Source organism: Drosophila kikkawai, chromosome 3R (assembly GCF_030179895.1).
Source record: "Drosophila kikkawai strain 14028-0561.14 chromosome 3R, DkikHiC1v2, whole genome shotgun sequence".
Taxonomy (NCBI): Eukaryota; Metazoa; Arthropoda; class Insecta; order Diptera; family Drosophilidae; genus Drosophila; species Drosophila kikkawai.
Window position 1 is genome coordinate 23333227 of NC_091731.1, and position 14848 is coordinate 23348074.

General features: G+C 49.4%; 4 protein-coding genes across 4 annotated transcripts; 1 reads left to right on the plus strand and 3 right to left on the minus strand.

Moving 5' to 3' along the window:
* Window positions 1-88: 88 nt before the first annotated feature.
* Window positions 89-3118, minus strand: btz (CASC3 exon junction complex subunit). Its single transcript, XM_017179631.2, has one exon. It carries the CDS (start codon window positions 2909-2911, stop codon window positions 638-640), a length of 2274 nt encoding a protein of 757 aa, XP_017035120.1. The 5' UTR covers window positions 2912-3118; the 3' UTR covers window positions 89-637.
* Window positions 3119-3731: 613 nt separating this feature from the next.
* ALiX (programmed cell death 6-interacting protein-like protein AliX) lies at window positions 3732-7155 on the plus strand. The gene is made up of 6 exons (XM_017179641.2): window positions 3732-4081; window positions 4307-4425; window positions 4486-4767; window positions 4908-6503; window positions 6565-6750; window positions 6809-7155. Exons 1-6 carry the CDS (start codon window positions 3870-3872, stop codon window positions 6922-6924), a joined length of 2511 nt encoding a protein of 836 aa, XP_017035130.1. The 5' UTR covers window positions 3732-3869; the 3' UTR covers window positions 6925-7155.
* On the minus strand, window positions 7020-8469 carry HSPBAP1 (HSPB1 associated protein 1). Its single transcript, XM_017179642.3, has one exon. The coding sequence runs from the start codon at window positions 8359-8361 to the stop codon at window positions 7171-7173; it is 1191 nt and encodes a 396-aa protein (XP_017035131.1). The 5' UTR covers window positions 8362-8469; the 3' UTR covers window positions 7020-7170.
* A 3207-nt stretch (window positions 8470-11676) lies between these two features.
* On the minus strand, window positions 11677-14617 carry LOC108083767 (uncharacterized). Its single transcript, XM_017179693.3, has 3 exons — window positions 14311-14617; window positions 13532-13847; window positions 11677-12638 (listed from the first exon to the last, which is right to left on the minus strand). The coding sequence occupies exons 1-3, from the start codon at window positions 14484-14486 to the stop codon at window positions 12252-12254; spliced, it is 879 nt and encodes a 292-aa protein (XP_017035182.2). The 5' UTR covers window positions 14487-14617; the 3' UTR covers window positions 11677-12251.
* Between the last annotated feature and the right edge of the window lie 231 nt (window positions 14618-14848).

A 14848-nucleotide genomic window follows, 5' to 3' on the forward strand; every position in this document is an offset into this window, starting at 1 on the left:
ATTATTAGGGTGTATAGTATTTCTATTTGATATAGAAATATAGATATATATATTCATAAATAGTCTGTAAGTTAGCGTGCACAGTTAGTGGCTTCGTGTTAAACGTTTATTCAAATTCAAGTTCTATTAGTTTTCACAAATACAATTCACACGATAAATCTCTTGTTTCAACTCTAAAATGCGGCTAAATAAGCTAAGCGCCTCGCCGCCAGCACGTTTTCACTTTCGACTTAATAAACGAATCCGCAGCTGGTCCTAGATACTACATACAGTTTAATGGGAGCTTGCGCCTGATTATATATATTTATATATTCTCGTCCTATATACGTGGATTCGACGTTAGTAAGATCGATTATCTGGGAGCTAAATGCTAATTACAAATGGTTCTTACTGCGATAATTCATTTCTGGGGTTCGTCGGATCCCAGACCCGAGGACAGAATGGGGGAAAAAAAATCTTTAGATGAGCTGAGCCAGAGCTTGGCCAAAGCTGGTTGGAGCTAGTGCGGCGGAGCGCGGTAATAGCCGGCGTGCGGCTGCGGCGGCAGCATGCCGTAGGTGGACGAGGGGGAAGAAGGAGCCATTCTCTGACCTCGCCTCTGCTGCTGCGGCGTCGACATGCCAGCATACACCTGCACTCATTCCTTCCCAGTGGCCGCCACCGGCTGAAGGTTCTGCTCGGCAGCCGGGGGAGTGGCTGCATCTTCCTTGGATGCACCTCCTCCAGCCGCAGCACCCTCTCCGGTAGGCTGGAAAGCCGAGGGTCGCGCAACGAACATGTTGTCAATGATGTGATCGATGTTGTCCGAGTTGCCCTCCTCCTTGCCTCCGCCGCCCTTCGTCTTGTGCTTCTCTGATGGCGGCAGGATGGGAATAGCATTGGTTGGGCGACGCTGAGGCAAAGCAGCTGGTCGGCTAGCTGTCTGGGCCGGTGGCACAAAGTAGGTGGTGCCACCGACAGTGTTGTAGTTTTGGTAAGGTTGTGCAGGCTGGGCTGCGGGTGGCGCCTGGGTGGGCGCCGGAGTTGGCTGTGGCACCACAGGCGGCGCTGCCTGCGCATAGGCCACGGCAGCGGGAGTGGTGGGCAAGTAGGCGGCACTGGCCGGATTCACATATGGTGCTTGGGGTACGGGTACGGATACGGGTACGGGCACTGGCACTGGCTCCGTACCGGTCACATAGTAGGGCGCCGCCTGCGCCTGCGGATACGCAGCTGCCGGTGGCGCATGAGGTTTTGGTGGCGCTGGGACTGCCCCAGGGGCAGTTGGTCCCAGTTGCATTGTCTGCAGCTGCGCCTGCAGCTCCTGCTGCTGGTAAGCAATTTGCATGAGTACGTGAGGGTCCTGGATCATGATCTGAGATGGTTGAGGCTGCTGCTGCTGCTGGAGGTGCAGTTGCTGCTGCATTTGCTGCTGCTGTTGCTGCTCCGCGAGATGCTGCGATGCCTCCTGCTGGGAGCGTCGCAGGCTCGAATACCGCTTGGGCGCGTTACGCTGCTCCTGGTGCAGTGGCTGCGGCGGTTGCTGTGGGCTTTGGTTGGCCAGCGAGTGCATCTGGACACTGCCCACATGGCTGGGATCGTTGCGCTGCTGCACTTGCTGCAACCGCTGCGAGAGGTTCGTGGTGGAGAGCGGAGCCTGCGCCTGCTGTGCCGGCTGTCGTTGTTGCTGCGGCTGCTGCTGCTGATGCTGGGGCTGCTGCTGTGGGTGCTGCTGGTTGGAGCGTGGAGTCGATTGCTTCTGATTGCGGTTGTCCAGTTGATCGCGCTCCCTCTCGCGCGGTGGCTGTCCGCGGCCAGATTTCTTGAATTCCATGGCATTCTGGCGACCTGGACCGCCGTTCATCCGCCCAAAGTTGCGGCTCTTGGGCTCACGCTCTCTTTCCCTTTCCCTCTCCCTTTCGCGCTCTCGCTCCTGGGATCTGTTGGGATTCGAGCTGCTGGCCACGCTTTGCTGCTTTTCTACACCCATGCCTCCAGCACCGCCCGAGCGGCGATTCTCTTTCTCCTCCCGGGAAGAAGAGGTGCGTGGTCCACGCGGCTTGCGCTCATTTAGGGCCGGGAAGTCCTGCGGTCGCGGCGGCTTGCGCTCCTTATTGCTGGCCTTAAGATAGGCTTGCTCGTCCTCCCAGTTCCTTGAGTATTTGCTCGGACCCCGCGTATAGCGCCGACGCCGTCGTGCTCGAGGCGGTGCGTCCTCATTTCGAATATCGTAGCCGTAAGCCTGCAACAGCTCGGCCCGCGACTTGGGCGCCTGCTCGCTCGCCTCGAAGCGGTCGTGGGACCAGCGATCGCCACCAGACGCCGGCTGCCACTTGCGCATGGTCTTGGAGGCCTGTGAGATCTGTGGCGTCTGACCGGCGGGGGTTGCCCCGGCTGCTGCGAGTCCATTGAGATCGCCATTCGGCTCTGGCTGAGCCTGCCCGGCGCCGTTCTCGGGCTCGACTAGAACGTCGCCCTCGGTTTCTGCCGTCCGGTCGTCGTGCTCATAAAAGGTGCCCCGCTTGGGGATGTACTGGGGATTACTTCGGTCCTCGTCGACCTTCTTCTGCGCCTCGCTGTCAGCGATGGACCGGTCTTGAGCGTGCTCCGCCTCGCCATCGTCTGTCTCGCTGCCCACGTCCTCGTCCTCGTCGTCCGTTTCCGTCTCCTCCTCGCTGCCGCTGCCACTGGCACTTCCGCTGCCGCTCTCCTCGTCGTCGTAGTCCTCGCCACCCTCCAGGTCGCTCGCCGTGTCGTATTCGGAGTCGTGCGGATGCGAGTTTGAGTTGGGTTCCTGCGTGGGCGAGGTGCCGGGCTCCACGTCCGCTCCCGCGCTGTCCTTTGCGGGTGATTCCAAATCACTGGTGCTCGGGGGCGTAGCCAGGGGTATGTCGGTCGGCGGGGTGGCCGTCGGTTTCTCCACTTCGGCCATCGTGTGGATATTTTTTACTTATTCCTCGCTGCTGCTACTTCTGCGTCTCCGCTTCTTAGTGCGAGTCCTCGCTTGGGGCTAGGTCCTCTGCCAAGTCTGCTTTTAGGTCAGTGAAAGGTTGCACTATTACCGAAATTTTCGCAGAGTTTCCTCGACAACAACGCAATCAGAAAATAGAAAGTGTCTAGGGTTACCACTTTTAATGTGTTGTGTGACCAGCCTCTGGTGTTACAAGAATTCAGAGATGCGATCTGGTTAGGTACATTTGGCTTTTTTATAGCTGGTTTTGAAAATGTTTTAAGATAATTATTAAAAAAGTCTGCGCTGTATTCCAGCCCTTATTAGCTTGCCATTTTATTACTACCGCTTAATTTTCTTATTTTCAGATAATTCTTTATTTTAATAGTGTTATCTACGGCTAGAACAGCCCTGCCCAGTAGAGCACGATTTATTGTACAATGTCCTTTGCTCGGCTCGAAAAATATTTAAAGATACTAAAAAAATCATAAAATTATCATTCATATGATAAATTTAATGACATCTTATGAGATGGTTGTAATGATTAATTAGCTTAAATGATTTTATATTCACAAATCAAAGAAAATAACGTGGGACGTGGCCTGGCTTATATGGGGCTCGAAAATCCAAAAATTTTAAATTTTCGTCGCATCCAAATAAAAGAAAACACAAAAATTTAATTGCGAAAGCACGGCGTCTTCTATATATAACGAGTACCTATCACAAATAACATGGGATTCGGGTTAAAGGTACATTATTTCTTTAGAGTGACCAAAGCTTAAAATTACTTTACCGTATTATACCAAGACCGGTTAGCCCGGTCACTCTGCCAGCTGTTGGAGAAAGAGAGAGCCGAAGAAAGACTTGGAATAAAAGCGAGAGACGGTTAATTAATTGATTCCAAGTCGGGTCTGAGCAATTCTTCGCAGAACACAGCAAGATGTCGAAGTTTCTGGGCGTGCCGCTGAAGAAGCCTTCGGAGGTGGACGTGGTCAAGCCGCTGAACAACCTCATCCAGAGCACCTACAATGGGGCGTCGGAGGAGGAGAAGGCCAAGTACGCAGAGGCAGTGAATGAGTTTTCTAAACAACGCAATACGGCGATTTGGAAGTTCTTCGAGAAGTACGAGGCGTCGCTGGAGGTGGTTTATGCGTGAGTATTCCAGGAATGTCTTTGTGGGTCATGGGCCTTTTTCCGGGGCTCTCCGGATGAGTCACCAGCCTCCACACAGCGGAGTCGGGGCTAATCACACACACAGTAGCTCTGTGGGGCACCTGTGTGCGTGCCAGTGGCCGGACGTAAACAAGCTCTCGGATGACGTCGTCACTAATGGGTATTGTCGGCTGGTTTTGTTGCCTCTGGCCTTTGTCTTCACAGCTATTATGACCAGATCTGCGCTTTGGAGACCAAAATATCGGTTAGCGAACTCCAGATACCCTTTAAGTGGAAGGATGCCTTTGACAAGGGCTCCATTTTTGGCGGCAAGATCAGCCTCAGTGAGTGATTCATCCAAAAAAACCTGACATTTCACCATTAACTTCCGATTTCCCCCGCAGCGCACACCTCTTTGATGTACGAGAAGGTCTGCGTGCTATTCAACATCGCCGCCCTGCAGAGCAGTATAGCGGCAAACCAGGAGCTGGACACGGATGAGGGCCTTAAGTTGGCTATCAAGCTGCTCCAGCAGAGCGCCGGCATCTTCCAGTACTTGAAAGGCGCCACCCCGGCAGCAGTGCCTTCGGAACCTACACCCGATCTTAGCCAGGATACTCTGATCGTTCTGCAGGCGCTGATGGTGGCCCAGGCCCAGGAGGTGTTTATCCTCAAAGCCATCAAAGGTATGCTGAAGTCTATGTTATATAAGCCCCGTATCGAGTATATTTATTTAGTCATCATGCTGCCAAACTCTTATCTATTAAGGAGGTCATCTCTCCGGCACTAGACCTCAGTTTTACTTAATGTTTAAATTAATTTGCAGACAACATGAAGGAGCAGATTGTGGCCAAGCTGTGCTGCCAGGCTGAGGAGTTCTACGCGGACGTGTTGCGCGCCATGCAGAAGGAGTCCGTGCGCAGTCTGTGGGAAAAGGAGTGGATTCCCACCATTGCCGGCAAGCAGGCTGGCTTCCATGCCCTCACCCAGCTGTATCAGAGCCTTGTGTGCCGCGCCTCCAAGAAGATTGGCGAGGAGATCGCCCGCCTGCGCAACTCGGTCGATCTGTTCAAGGCTGCTCAATCGCGCGGTGGAAACGAGACCTACTTGGACGAGTACTTCAGCCGCGCCAAGCGCAACCTGGCCGAGTCCACCAAGGACAACGAGTTCATTTACAATGAGATGATCCCCGAGCTGAGCACGCTGGCTTCGCCGGGTAAGGCCCAATTGGCCAAGCCGCTGCCCATCGCACATCCCCTGGCGGCCAACTTTAAGGACATCTTCGCCGCACTGGTGCCCGTGGAGCTGCACCGCGCTCTTACCGCTTCCGATATGCGTCGAAACGAGATTGTCAACGTGGAGATTATGAAGCTGCGTGAGTCCACACAGACGCTGAACGCCGTGCTGGCCAGCTTGAATCTTCCGGCAGCCGTGGAGACGGCCGATGGCAACAGTGGACTGCCACCATCGCTCAAAGATAAGGCCACAGAGGTACGCGAGAAGGGCGGCATCGAGAATGTGCAGACGCTGCTCAAGGATCTTCCCGAGCTGCTGAATCGCAACCGCGAGATCCTGGACGAGACGGAGCGTCTATTGGACGAGGAACGGGACTCTGACAACCAGCTGCGGGCGCAGTTCAAGGAGCGCTGGACGCGCATCAGCTCAGATAAGCTGACCGAGATGTTCCGCACCAATGCCAAGAAGTACCGCGAAGTCATCACCAATGCCATCGAGGCCGACAAGGTCGTGCGCCAGAAGTTCGAGGCCAACCAGAAGGGCATCCAGCTGCTGTCGCTGCCGCCAGACCAAATCCAGCAATCACTGCCCTCGGCTAGCGGCAGTGTGGATCCCAACTGCTCCAGCGTGCAGCGTCTCAAGAAGCTGATGGAGGATGTGGAGACCATCAAGGCGGAGCGCGAGGCTGTAGAGTCGGAGCTCAAGGGGGCCACGTTCGACATGAAGGACGAGTTCTTGCTGGCCCTGCAGAAGGATGGGGCTATCGATGAGCCCGCTCTGTCCTTGGCCCGCATTGGCCAGGTGCTCAATCCGCTGCAGCAGCAGGTGCGCGAGAGTGTGGAGCGCCAGAAGTCCTTGGTAGCAGACATCCAGAGCGCCCACGGTGCCTTCGTCTCGGAAACTGGCAGCTGCGGTAGCTCGCGGGACACCTTGTACCAGGAGCTGGCCACCGCTTACGACAGCTACATAGAGCTCTCCGGCAATTTGCAGGAGGGCACCAAGTTCTACAACGACCTCACCCAGCTGCTGGTCGTATTCCAGAACAAAATCAGCGACTTTGTGTTCGCCCGCAAGACGGAGAAGGAGGAGCTGCTTAAGGATCTGACCACGGAGTCGAGTCGCCAAGCCTGTCCGGCCACACCGGCCCTGCCTTCGCACTACGCCTCCACCTCGGGCAGTGGCAGCGGTGGGTTGTCTCACGTTAACTACAATTACTAAAATTATAATCGTATTTTGTGTGCCTTTAGATATTCCAGCAGGTGGCGCACCCAGTGTACCGCCAGCCACAGCTGCGGCCAATGTTCCGTATCCGGCTCAGGTTCACGGCATGCCAGTGCCGTATGGAGCCCAGCCGGGTATGCCATATCCAGCCTATGTCCCCGCTCCAATGCCGCAGAGCTTTAATCCTTACGCCACATTGCCCTATCCTGGAAGTGAGTAATTTGCGAGAAAAAAAAGTGGGTTTCCCATAACACAAAACTCGTCTTTCAGACTATCAGTACCAAGGATTCCCGCAGGGGCCACCGCCAGGCCACTACGGCACGTACCCTGGCAGCTATGCCAACCAGCAGGGAGGCTATCCCAACCAGAAGCCACCAGGCTGGTAAATGGCCCAGATGCATGTGCTCAGCTTATCCGCCCAAGGGTCTATCGCATGGCAGAGCCTTAGATCAGAATCTGGAGAAGGTGGGAAGGCGAGAAGGATGGTATTCGGCATTTAATGCTCCTTGTTCTGGTTCTGTTTGAAAATTGTATCATACATGTTGATGGCATAATGGATTTTAATCTCACATATTCAACAATATTATCCCGTATCACAGTAAACGTTCTTTCCTAGACTTGCTTTGTGTATCCTATGAACTTGTACCCTGTCGCAGTCTGCGGAAGAACTCGCGCTTCATTCCGGCAATCACCCGGGGAGCACACATGCTGCTCACCAAAAGCTCCCATGTGGAGCTCATGGGACTGGGCTCGGACGGTGCAGCATCCGCGCGGTGCCTTTTGGCATTTTCTTTCAGGAGCAGCTTAAACTCATCAGAGGACATTACCTGGAGGGGACGCACAGTGTAGTGGATAGTGTTGAGCAGCCGGCTAAAGTCCGCCTGGGTAAGGTAATCGGTTTCCCAGAGCTTCCGGCCGCTCTGCCCGCTCTCCATACTCTGCACAGCCCGCTCGAACTGGGCATAGAGCTCGCTGGGCGTGGCAGAGACGTCCTCCAGCTGGTTGGGATTCAACAGGTACTGCTTTAGCTGATCGCTCTCACCCTTTACGAAGCTCTCCACGATGTGCTTGACCAGAAACTCGTCCAGAGCCAAGTCCATGTCGTCCTTGAGCGGCACCCAGTAGTTGACGCTCAACGATGTGGACTTTGCTTCCACGTAGTGCCACCAGTGGCGCGGAACGATGAGCACATCGCCCGCCTGCAAGTTGCAGTGGTAGGCCTGCATGCTCAAGGCCTCAAGCTCCTGCATCCTCTCTGGATCGGGAGCGTAGAAGTTCTCCAGGCAGTAGACACTGGACTCCTCGTAGGGAACCCGGGTGCTCTGCAGCGGCGTCTCGGGCGGAAAGAGCAGCCAGGACTTGCAGCCGTGCACTTGCACCACTATGTTCACGCCGAAGGTGTCGTAGTGGCAGGGAGTGTTGGCCTGCTCCGATCCCAGCCACAGGGAGAAATCGTTGCCGTGCTCCGGGAAGCCGAAGCTGGAGAAGTCGATGCCCTTTACGCAACTGGCGGGAATCTCGTGGGCCCTCTTGTACTGGTACGCCGCCCAATGGGTCTGTTCCTCCTCCAGAACGCCGTACTCGTGCAGGAACTGCTGCATGTGGAGCGGGCTGCTTCTTCGCTTTCGCTCCCACTGCGGCGTCTTCGTGTCCGCCAGGGCCATCAGTTCAAAGGCCGGCGGATTGGGACTCTCCTGGTCGAATCGCTCGCACCAGTCGTGCAGGGAGCCGTTGAAGCACTCCCATTCCAGCGGAAAGTGATCGAGGACCAGTGGCACGCGGGTGTTAAGGATGAGATCTCTGAGTCTCGAGCTTGCCGCCATGACAGAAATTTCAACAAGGTAAGGCTCGAGTCGCTCTCCAGGTTATTTTATATTTTTGTATGTTATTTAAAAGTTCAAATTGTTTATATTTTAAGAGGGCTGTGCTTGTAGGGTTGTCAATTTAGCTTTTTTCCGCTAGATATGCCGGTTTTAAATTGTAAACAAGCTGTTTAGCCAAGGAAAATTAACGTTATTTTAGCCTTTTAAAAACATCGTATTTTTAGGCTTAAGATGCCACTTAAATAATTATTTTATCTTATTAACATTTAATTTATTTTATTTTAAACACACTTGCAGGATATTATTATTTTATTTATAATGAAGGGTCATTTCCGATCATATAAACTATATATCGACGCATTTTCGCGAAAGTATCGTATGTCGAAAAATCCAATTTTACAGGAGAAGCTTTTTTGTGCTTTAATCTCTTAGGAAGCTCTATAGAAAAGACAAAATTGAAACTTAATTTTTATCGGAACTATAGGGTTTTCAGTTATAATATTTCACAGGGTAGTGAGACATTAGGTGCCCAACAATTTTGCATTAAAATCTCAATTTCGAAAAAAAGCGACATACGATACTTTCGCGAAAATGCGTCGATATATTCTTGATCCACATCAACAGCCACGTCTTTAAAGCCCGGAAGAATTTTTGTTGTAATTTTTTCAAAATTTTGTAAGGGGTTACATCATTAACATTTAAAAAATCTGCAAAAATGTTGATTTTCTAAATTTTTAAATGTTGGATGCAGATTTATTAATCTATTAACAACTAACACATATCAGCTTTCTTTATTTAAATTACATTTTTGGCTAAGTTATGATATTTTTAGGTTTTAATTTTCTTAAAAATTATAAAATTAAATAATGAATACAAATTTCAATTTTAATACCCCTTTGAGGATATTTTTATTTCAGTCAGAAGCTTGAAACGAAGCTAGTCCGAAGGGAAAACAATTGTATTTAAAAAATAAATAAATGCAGATCTATTATCACTATAAAAAAACTTTTTTCGAATTAAAATTAATCTATTGTCGGCTCACTTATGAACAATTTCGAATGCAATTATTCTTTTATACCTATATAATTTATTAATTATTTTTATACCCTTGCAGGGTATTATAATTTCAGTCAGAAGTTTGCAACGCAGTGAAGGAGACGTTTCCGACTCTATAAAGTATATATATTCTTGATCAGCATCAACAGGGGAATCATTCTAGATATGTCAGGAAGAAATCGATTTTTTTTGCCATTTTTCCAAAATTTTATAAGGGGTTACATCATTAAAATTTTTGATTTTGATAAAAAATTGAATTTTCAACATTTTTAAATTAAGTATGCAGATTTATTAACTGTAGAAAATTTTGCACAGAACAGTTTTCCGATTTAAAATTAATGCTCTTTTGGCCGAGTTATGATATTTTTAATTTAAAAAAAAATCAAAAAGTTTTTTAATATAAAAAATCAGATTTTATAATACAAAATAATATTTTTCTAAGTCAAGGAATTATTTCCGACCCCATAAACCACAAATATTCTCGATCAGCATTAACGGGAATCTTTCTAGACATGTCCGGAAGAAATAGATTTTTTTGCCATTTTTGCGAAATTTGATAAGGGGTTTCATCATTAAAATTAGCAAAAATGGCCAAAAATTTTAATTTATTAAAATTTTAAATTTGGTATGCAGTTTTTTTAAATTAATAAAAACTAACACAAAACTGCTTTCCGAATCGAATTTAATGCATTTTTGGCTTAGTTATGATAAATTTTAATTGTTACCTGCAAGGGTATACAAACTTTGGCTGGCCAAAGTTAGCTTTCTTTCTTGTTTTTATTTATGAATGGTTTAATAATTAATAATTTTAGGAATAATAATACAAATAATTGTTGCTGCTGTTAATTTAATTTTTAAACATTTATTTTCATAATTATTAACTAATATCCCCGTGTCGGAGCACCTCGTACATCTACATATATTAATTTGTATATATTTTATTGTCAAGCAATTATACATATAATATATTTATATATTTGTATCCCCTTCCAATCAATCACAACTTACCAATTTCTTGCTCTGCACAACAGGAGGAGAATCGTAGGCAATTCCTGCTTGTTTCTGGAGCGCAATGCAAATACGATTAGGTAAAATGTTAGTTTAATTAGTAAGAATTTCGGAATTACATAATTGCAATCAAGATTGCGTGAGGAACTCGTTCTGCAGATCAAGTTGTCCAGTGGTGTTGCAGTCAGACCGCCGAACCGCCCCTCACGCAAACGAGAGAGTCGAGTCGTCGTATACCGTGGTCTTGTTTCGAGATCGGTTCGTTTGGGTTCTTAGGACTGGGCAACACTTTTAGATAATTATTTTGATATGACAAGCGGAAATGGCGTTAACAAGTAGCAACTTCTGGCTCTGGATCCGACTGGGACTGCGACTGCGATAGCTCTGTGACTGTGGCACTAGTTATCCGACATTTGATTGCCAGGACGGTTATCTGCATAGGAGCTTCGCGCAGCCATTTCACCTGATGACGGCCATAAAAAATCAATGAGCCACGCCACCCATGCCCATCCTCCGTCCTCCGTCCTCCATCCTTTATCCTCCAATCCAGCCGTAGTCCCAGTGATGGCATTTGTCATAAAAGTGATTTATGTCTCATTCGTTGGCTCGCTGCCTGCGAAACTACAAGTCATTAAATCTACTTAAGCCGCGCACTCAATATGCCACAGACTCTGCCGGCCACGGATACGGGTGAAAAGTTCAACGCACGTGAGTCAGCGGAGCCCGTGTTGGAGCAGGAAGGCATAAGCCGCAAAAACAATTATGCGCCCGAAGTCGCCAAAAACAAAAAAAATCAAGAAAATGGCAAGGGAAGAACAACATTATTTATGCCGACTTTTGGAGGTGTGCCGTCTGTCTACCCGACTTTTTGTCGTCGTTATTATCATTATCGCTGTTACTTATTGCGACCTGGCGCTGGCTTATAAATATGTATCTGTATCTGTATCCGCATATCTGTCTGCCGCTTTATCTGCCGAATGAGAAACTGCGCATGCGCACGCTCGCCCCGCTTCCGCTGCTGCCACACCAGTCTCCCATAGGGCTCAGTCTCAGAACACAGCCAGGCTTAAAGCTGCTTATGTAATTAGCCCGGCTTTCCCAGACTGTTGTTCCGCTGCCTGGGCTTGTGTCTCTGTCGTGACAGCAGCCGAAAATTGCCAGCCACTCACCTTGCTCTGATAGCGATTTACCTTTGTTCAAGTCAATAAACTCGAGGCAGACAGTTTTGCCTTTGTCTGAGGAGGATTGCATTTAAAAATCAGTCAATATTTATTTATCAAAACAAAATCGTTCATGCACTTAAACCTAGCTCGATATTTGCCATAATTTATTGCCATGCCGTAGATGCTTAGCTAAAATGCAGTTTGGGCTGGTCTTCCAGAGGGATTATTCTCATTGCCAGCGGATTCGATTCACAGGATATGTCTTGATTGAAGTGTATTTTAAGATTATTAATGTGAAATCTTTAAAGATTGATTTTAGCTATTGTCATTTGGGTTAAAATTTTAACTTTATATAAAAATATTTTATCAAAGATATTTTTGTTATTAATTTAATCCGATTAACCTTTACTTATTTTCCGTGTCGATATGATCCTCCTTGAACCAGCCCAACTCTGTTATTGTATTCATTGCCGTTTTATAAAAATAGACTTGACCCCAAAACTGTTTCACAGTCCTTACAAGTGGTCGGTTATAGCTCGGAAATTGTTCCAAGCCGAAACTGGACGGAAGAGGGGACAGATGGCCCCTGAAAAATGTTGTAGAAATAGAACTCCCTGCACCGCGCAGTCTTTTGAAGGTATTTCGAATGGCGACCTAACCGAATTACGAGATGATGTTCTGGTAGAACTGCGGCTTGCTCTGATGCTCCTTGATGACGTAGAAGCCCTTTGGCTTGCCGTTCCCCGCAAAGTACTTGTGGAAACTCTGCTTACTGACCGCCTGCGAGGGAGCGTAGTATGTGGGTGACTTGGGCTTCAGGGATTTGCGGTACTTGGACTTGCCGCTGCCCGCACTGAAACCTTTTTCAGCGGTCTCGTTCTCCCAGGGCTGGCGCCAGGTGGGCACGCTCTCGATGTCCAGCAGCCTGTTGCGATCCGCTGCGGAGACGTGGGCAAAGTGCGGCTTCTTAGCCAGAGCCTGCTTCAGGACCGGCAGGTTCCAGTGGTAGATGCGGCCCGGCCGACCGTTGGAGCTGAAGGGAAACGAGACCTGCAATTGAAAGCGCACTGATTAGACAACATTACCCGGGGAATGGCTCTTGGACGGGGAACTGGAGACTAGACCGGCACTGGCACTGGCAGTGGATCTGGACTGGCGTCCCATAAATCAGCCGTGCTCTGGCGTCTAAATCAGGCACACTAGCCGGCGGAGTGGCTCAAACAAATTGCATTTTTAATTGAGGCTCGGACTTGGTTAATGGCCTGCATATTAATTTCTGGTTCAGGCGGCATCACTCCACTAGGAGTCGTGAGAGCGTAATAATTTTCGTGCCAGTGCCACTGTTACTGTCTCTGTCTCCTGGCTGCCTGTCCGACATTCCCTGACATTGACACTTGCTGCATTAATTCTGCAGAAGCAACAAAGGCCATGTATTTGCGACTTGAAATGCTGCAGTTGACATGGAATGGGAGCTCTATGGACTAAGCGATACCCCGTGCCTGGCTGACCCTATCTGTTAGTTATTTATAGGACAGCGGGCCATGCCCAAGATACCCATTTTGGGCATTGGGATACACGCACACGCATAAAAATAGCTGCAACTGCAGGCCCAGTCGCATGTCCAAAAGCTCTGGCTCAGGCAACGGTCTTGGTCTTGGTCTTGGTCTGGGTCTTCTCCCATGTCTGCCTCTGCCATCGGCCCAAATGGGTAATCCACTTCTGCTGCTCGGCTCTGTTCTCTGTTCTCCGTTTTGCAATTTGTTTTATGCGCATGCGCGGCGATGTTTATCGCGGTCTCGGCTAGGTTTGGACCTGGCTGGATTGCTGACAGCCTGGAGGTGAGCCGAGCCGAGCTGAGCCGAGAGCAGAGCCAGTTCTGGCTAAGGGGAGAGAATCGGGTGTGTGTGTGTGTCTATGGTGTAACCTAATGGAATCCCGTTTACCTTTTTCCCGTTAGCTTTCAACGCCGACGCCTCAGCGACCGATGTGGTTGATGTTGCTCGTGTGGCCGATGTTGCTGCTGCTGCCATCTTGTTGGGTGCGTTGCCACCAGCACCAGCAACATCACCCGACTTGTCGCTGGCCGGGTGATCCGTCAGCGCATTCTTCGCAGCGGGTCCTGCATAGTAGTGCATATTTGGCGGCAATTTGATGATGAACATGTGTGAATCATCGCGCGAGGCGTGGCGGCGTGACTCAACCGCCAGGCGCTTCCTGTTGTGGCTGTTGGGCGCCTTCACCTTCATGAAGCCCATCTGGCTGCAACGACCAAGAGGTTCGGATTGGTTTGGTGTAAGGCCAGTGTGTAATAGAGGTTAGTCGGGGCAGGGCAGGGAGAGGGAGTGAAGGTGCCGAGTGGACTGTCTGGCCAACGTGGTAAGCGTTTTCCATGAATATTTCATTATTTAATTTATGGCTGGCAAGGGGGATGAGCCGTACTGGACATGCTGCTTTAATTAAGCCCAAAATAAGAGGCGTGCACTTGCTGGCTCCCCTCCCCTTTGCAGTGGAAAAAATAAAGTCATAATATCAAGAGTTGGTTCTTGAAATGATGGCTTGATGAGGCTTGCATTTGCTTTATTACCTTGTTACTTTAATGTTCTATGAAGTGGTTCTTTGAGAAGTTAATATATAATTATAGTGTTTATACTAGATGGTAGGACTTAAAGCGAAGGTTAAGCCTTACAGTTGGGTGGACTTTTCTCCCTGTGTGGTTACTCACCTGAGCAGCTTCTTGTTCAGGCCGTGAGCACTTCTGACCAGCTGCTTGGGCTTCTTGATGGCCGTCAGAGGACTCGTTCCGTGGCGCCTCTCCTGCCTCTTGATCTTGTGCACATGTGCCACATCCTTGGCCAGAGTTGGCGATGCTCCCGCCGCCGATCCCGCTCCTGAAGCCATGGCAGCTAGGCACAAAAGGCAGCAGAACCTGCGGGAATAGAGTAGAATGAAACAGCTTTTATGACCATCGTTTTATGCGCTGGCATAGCTCATTTTATGTGCGAAATTCTGTAAGGGATTAGCCTGCCGGCCTGCGGTTTGATTGGACCCTTCGGCCAGGGTTCAGGGTCGTTCTGGCGGCGGCAGTCACTTTGACAGGTGAGTCGGCCGGCAAGGTCTTAATTTCGAATCGTTGTAGCTGTTTGTTTGCTGGGTCGAAGGGGTAACCAACCCTGGTGCTCAACTTTAAATAGATGTATCGCCCCCTTCCCCGCCTGAAACTGAAAACCACTACTTGCTGTTGTTGCTGATGTTGCTGTTCT

Coding starts and splice junctions, on each gene's coding strand:
- btz (XM_017179631.2), bottom strand. CDS start 2,911: ATGGCCGAAGTGGAGAAACCGACGGCCACCCCGCCGACCGACATACCC.
- ALiX (XM_017179641.2), top strand. CDS start 3,870: ATGTCGAAGTTTCTGGGCGTGCCGCTGAAGAAGCCTTCGGAGGTGGAC. Junction 4,082..4,306: donor TCGCTGGAGGTGGTTTATGC/GTGAGTATTCCA, acceptor TTGTCTTCACAG/CTATTATGACCAGATCTGCG. Junction 4,768..4,907: donor TATCCTCAAAGCCATCAAAG/GTATGCTGAAGT, acceptor ATTAATTTGCAG/ACAACATGAAGGAGCAGATT.
- HSPBAP1 (XM_017179642.3), bottom strand. CDS start 8,361: ATGGCGGCAAGCTCGAGACTCAGAGATCTCATCCTTAACACCCGCGTG.
- LOC108083767 (XM_017179693.3), bottom strand. CDS start 14,486: ATGGCTTCAGGAGCGGGATCGGCGGCGGGAGCATCGCCAACTCTGGCC. Junction 13,848..14,310: donor CTGAACAAGAAGCTGCTCAG/GTGAGTAACCAC, acceptor TGGTCGTTGCAG/CCAGATGGGCTTCATGAAGG. Junction 12,639..13,531: donor TGAAAGCTAACGGGAAAAAG/GTAAACGGGATT, acceptor TTTCAATTGCAG/GTCTCGTTTCCCTTCAGCTC.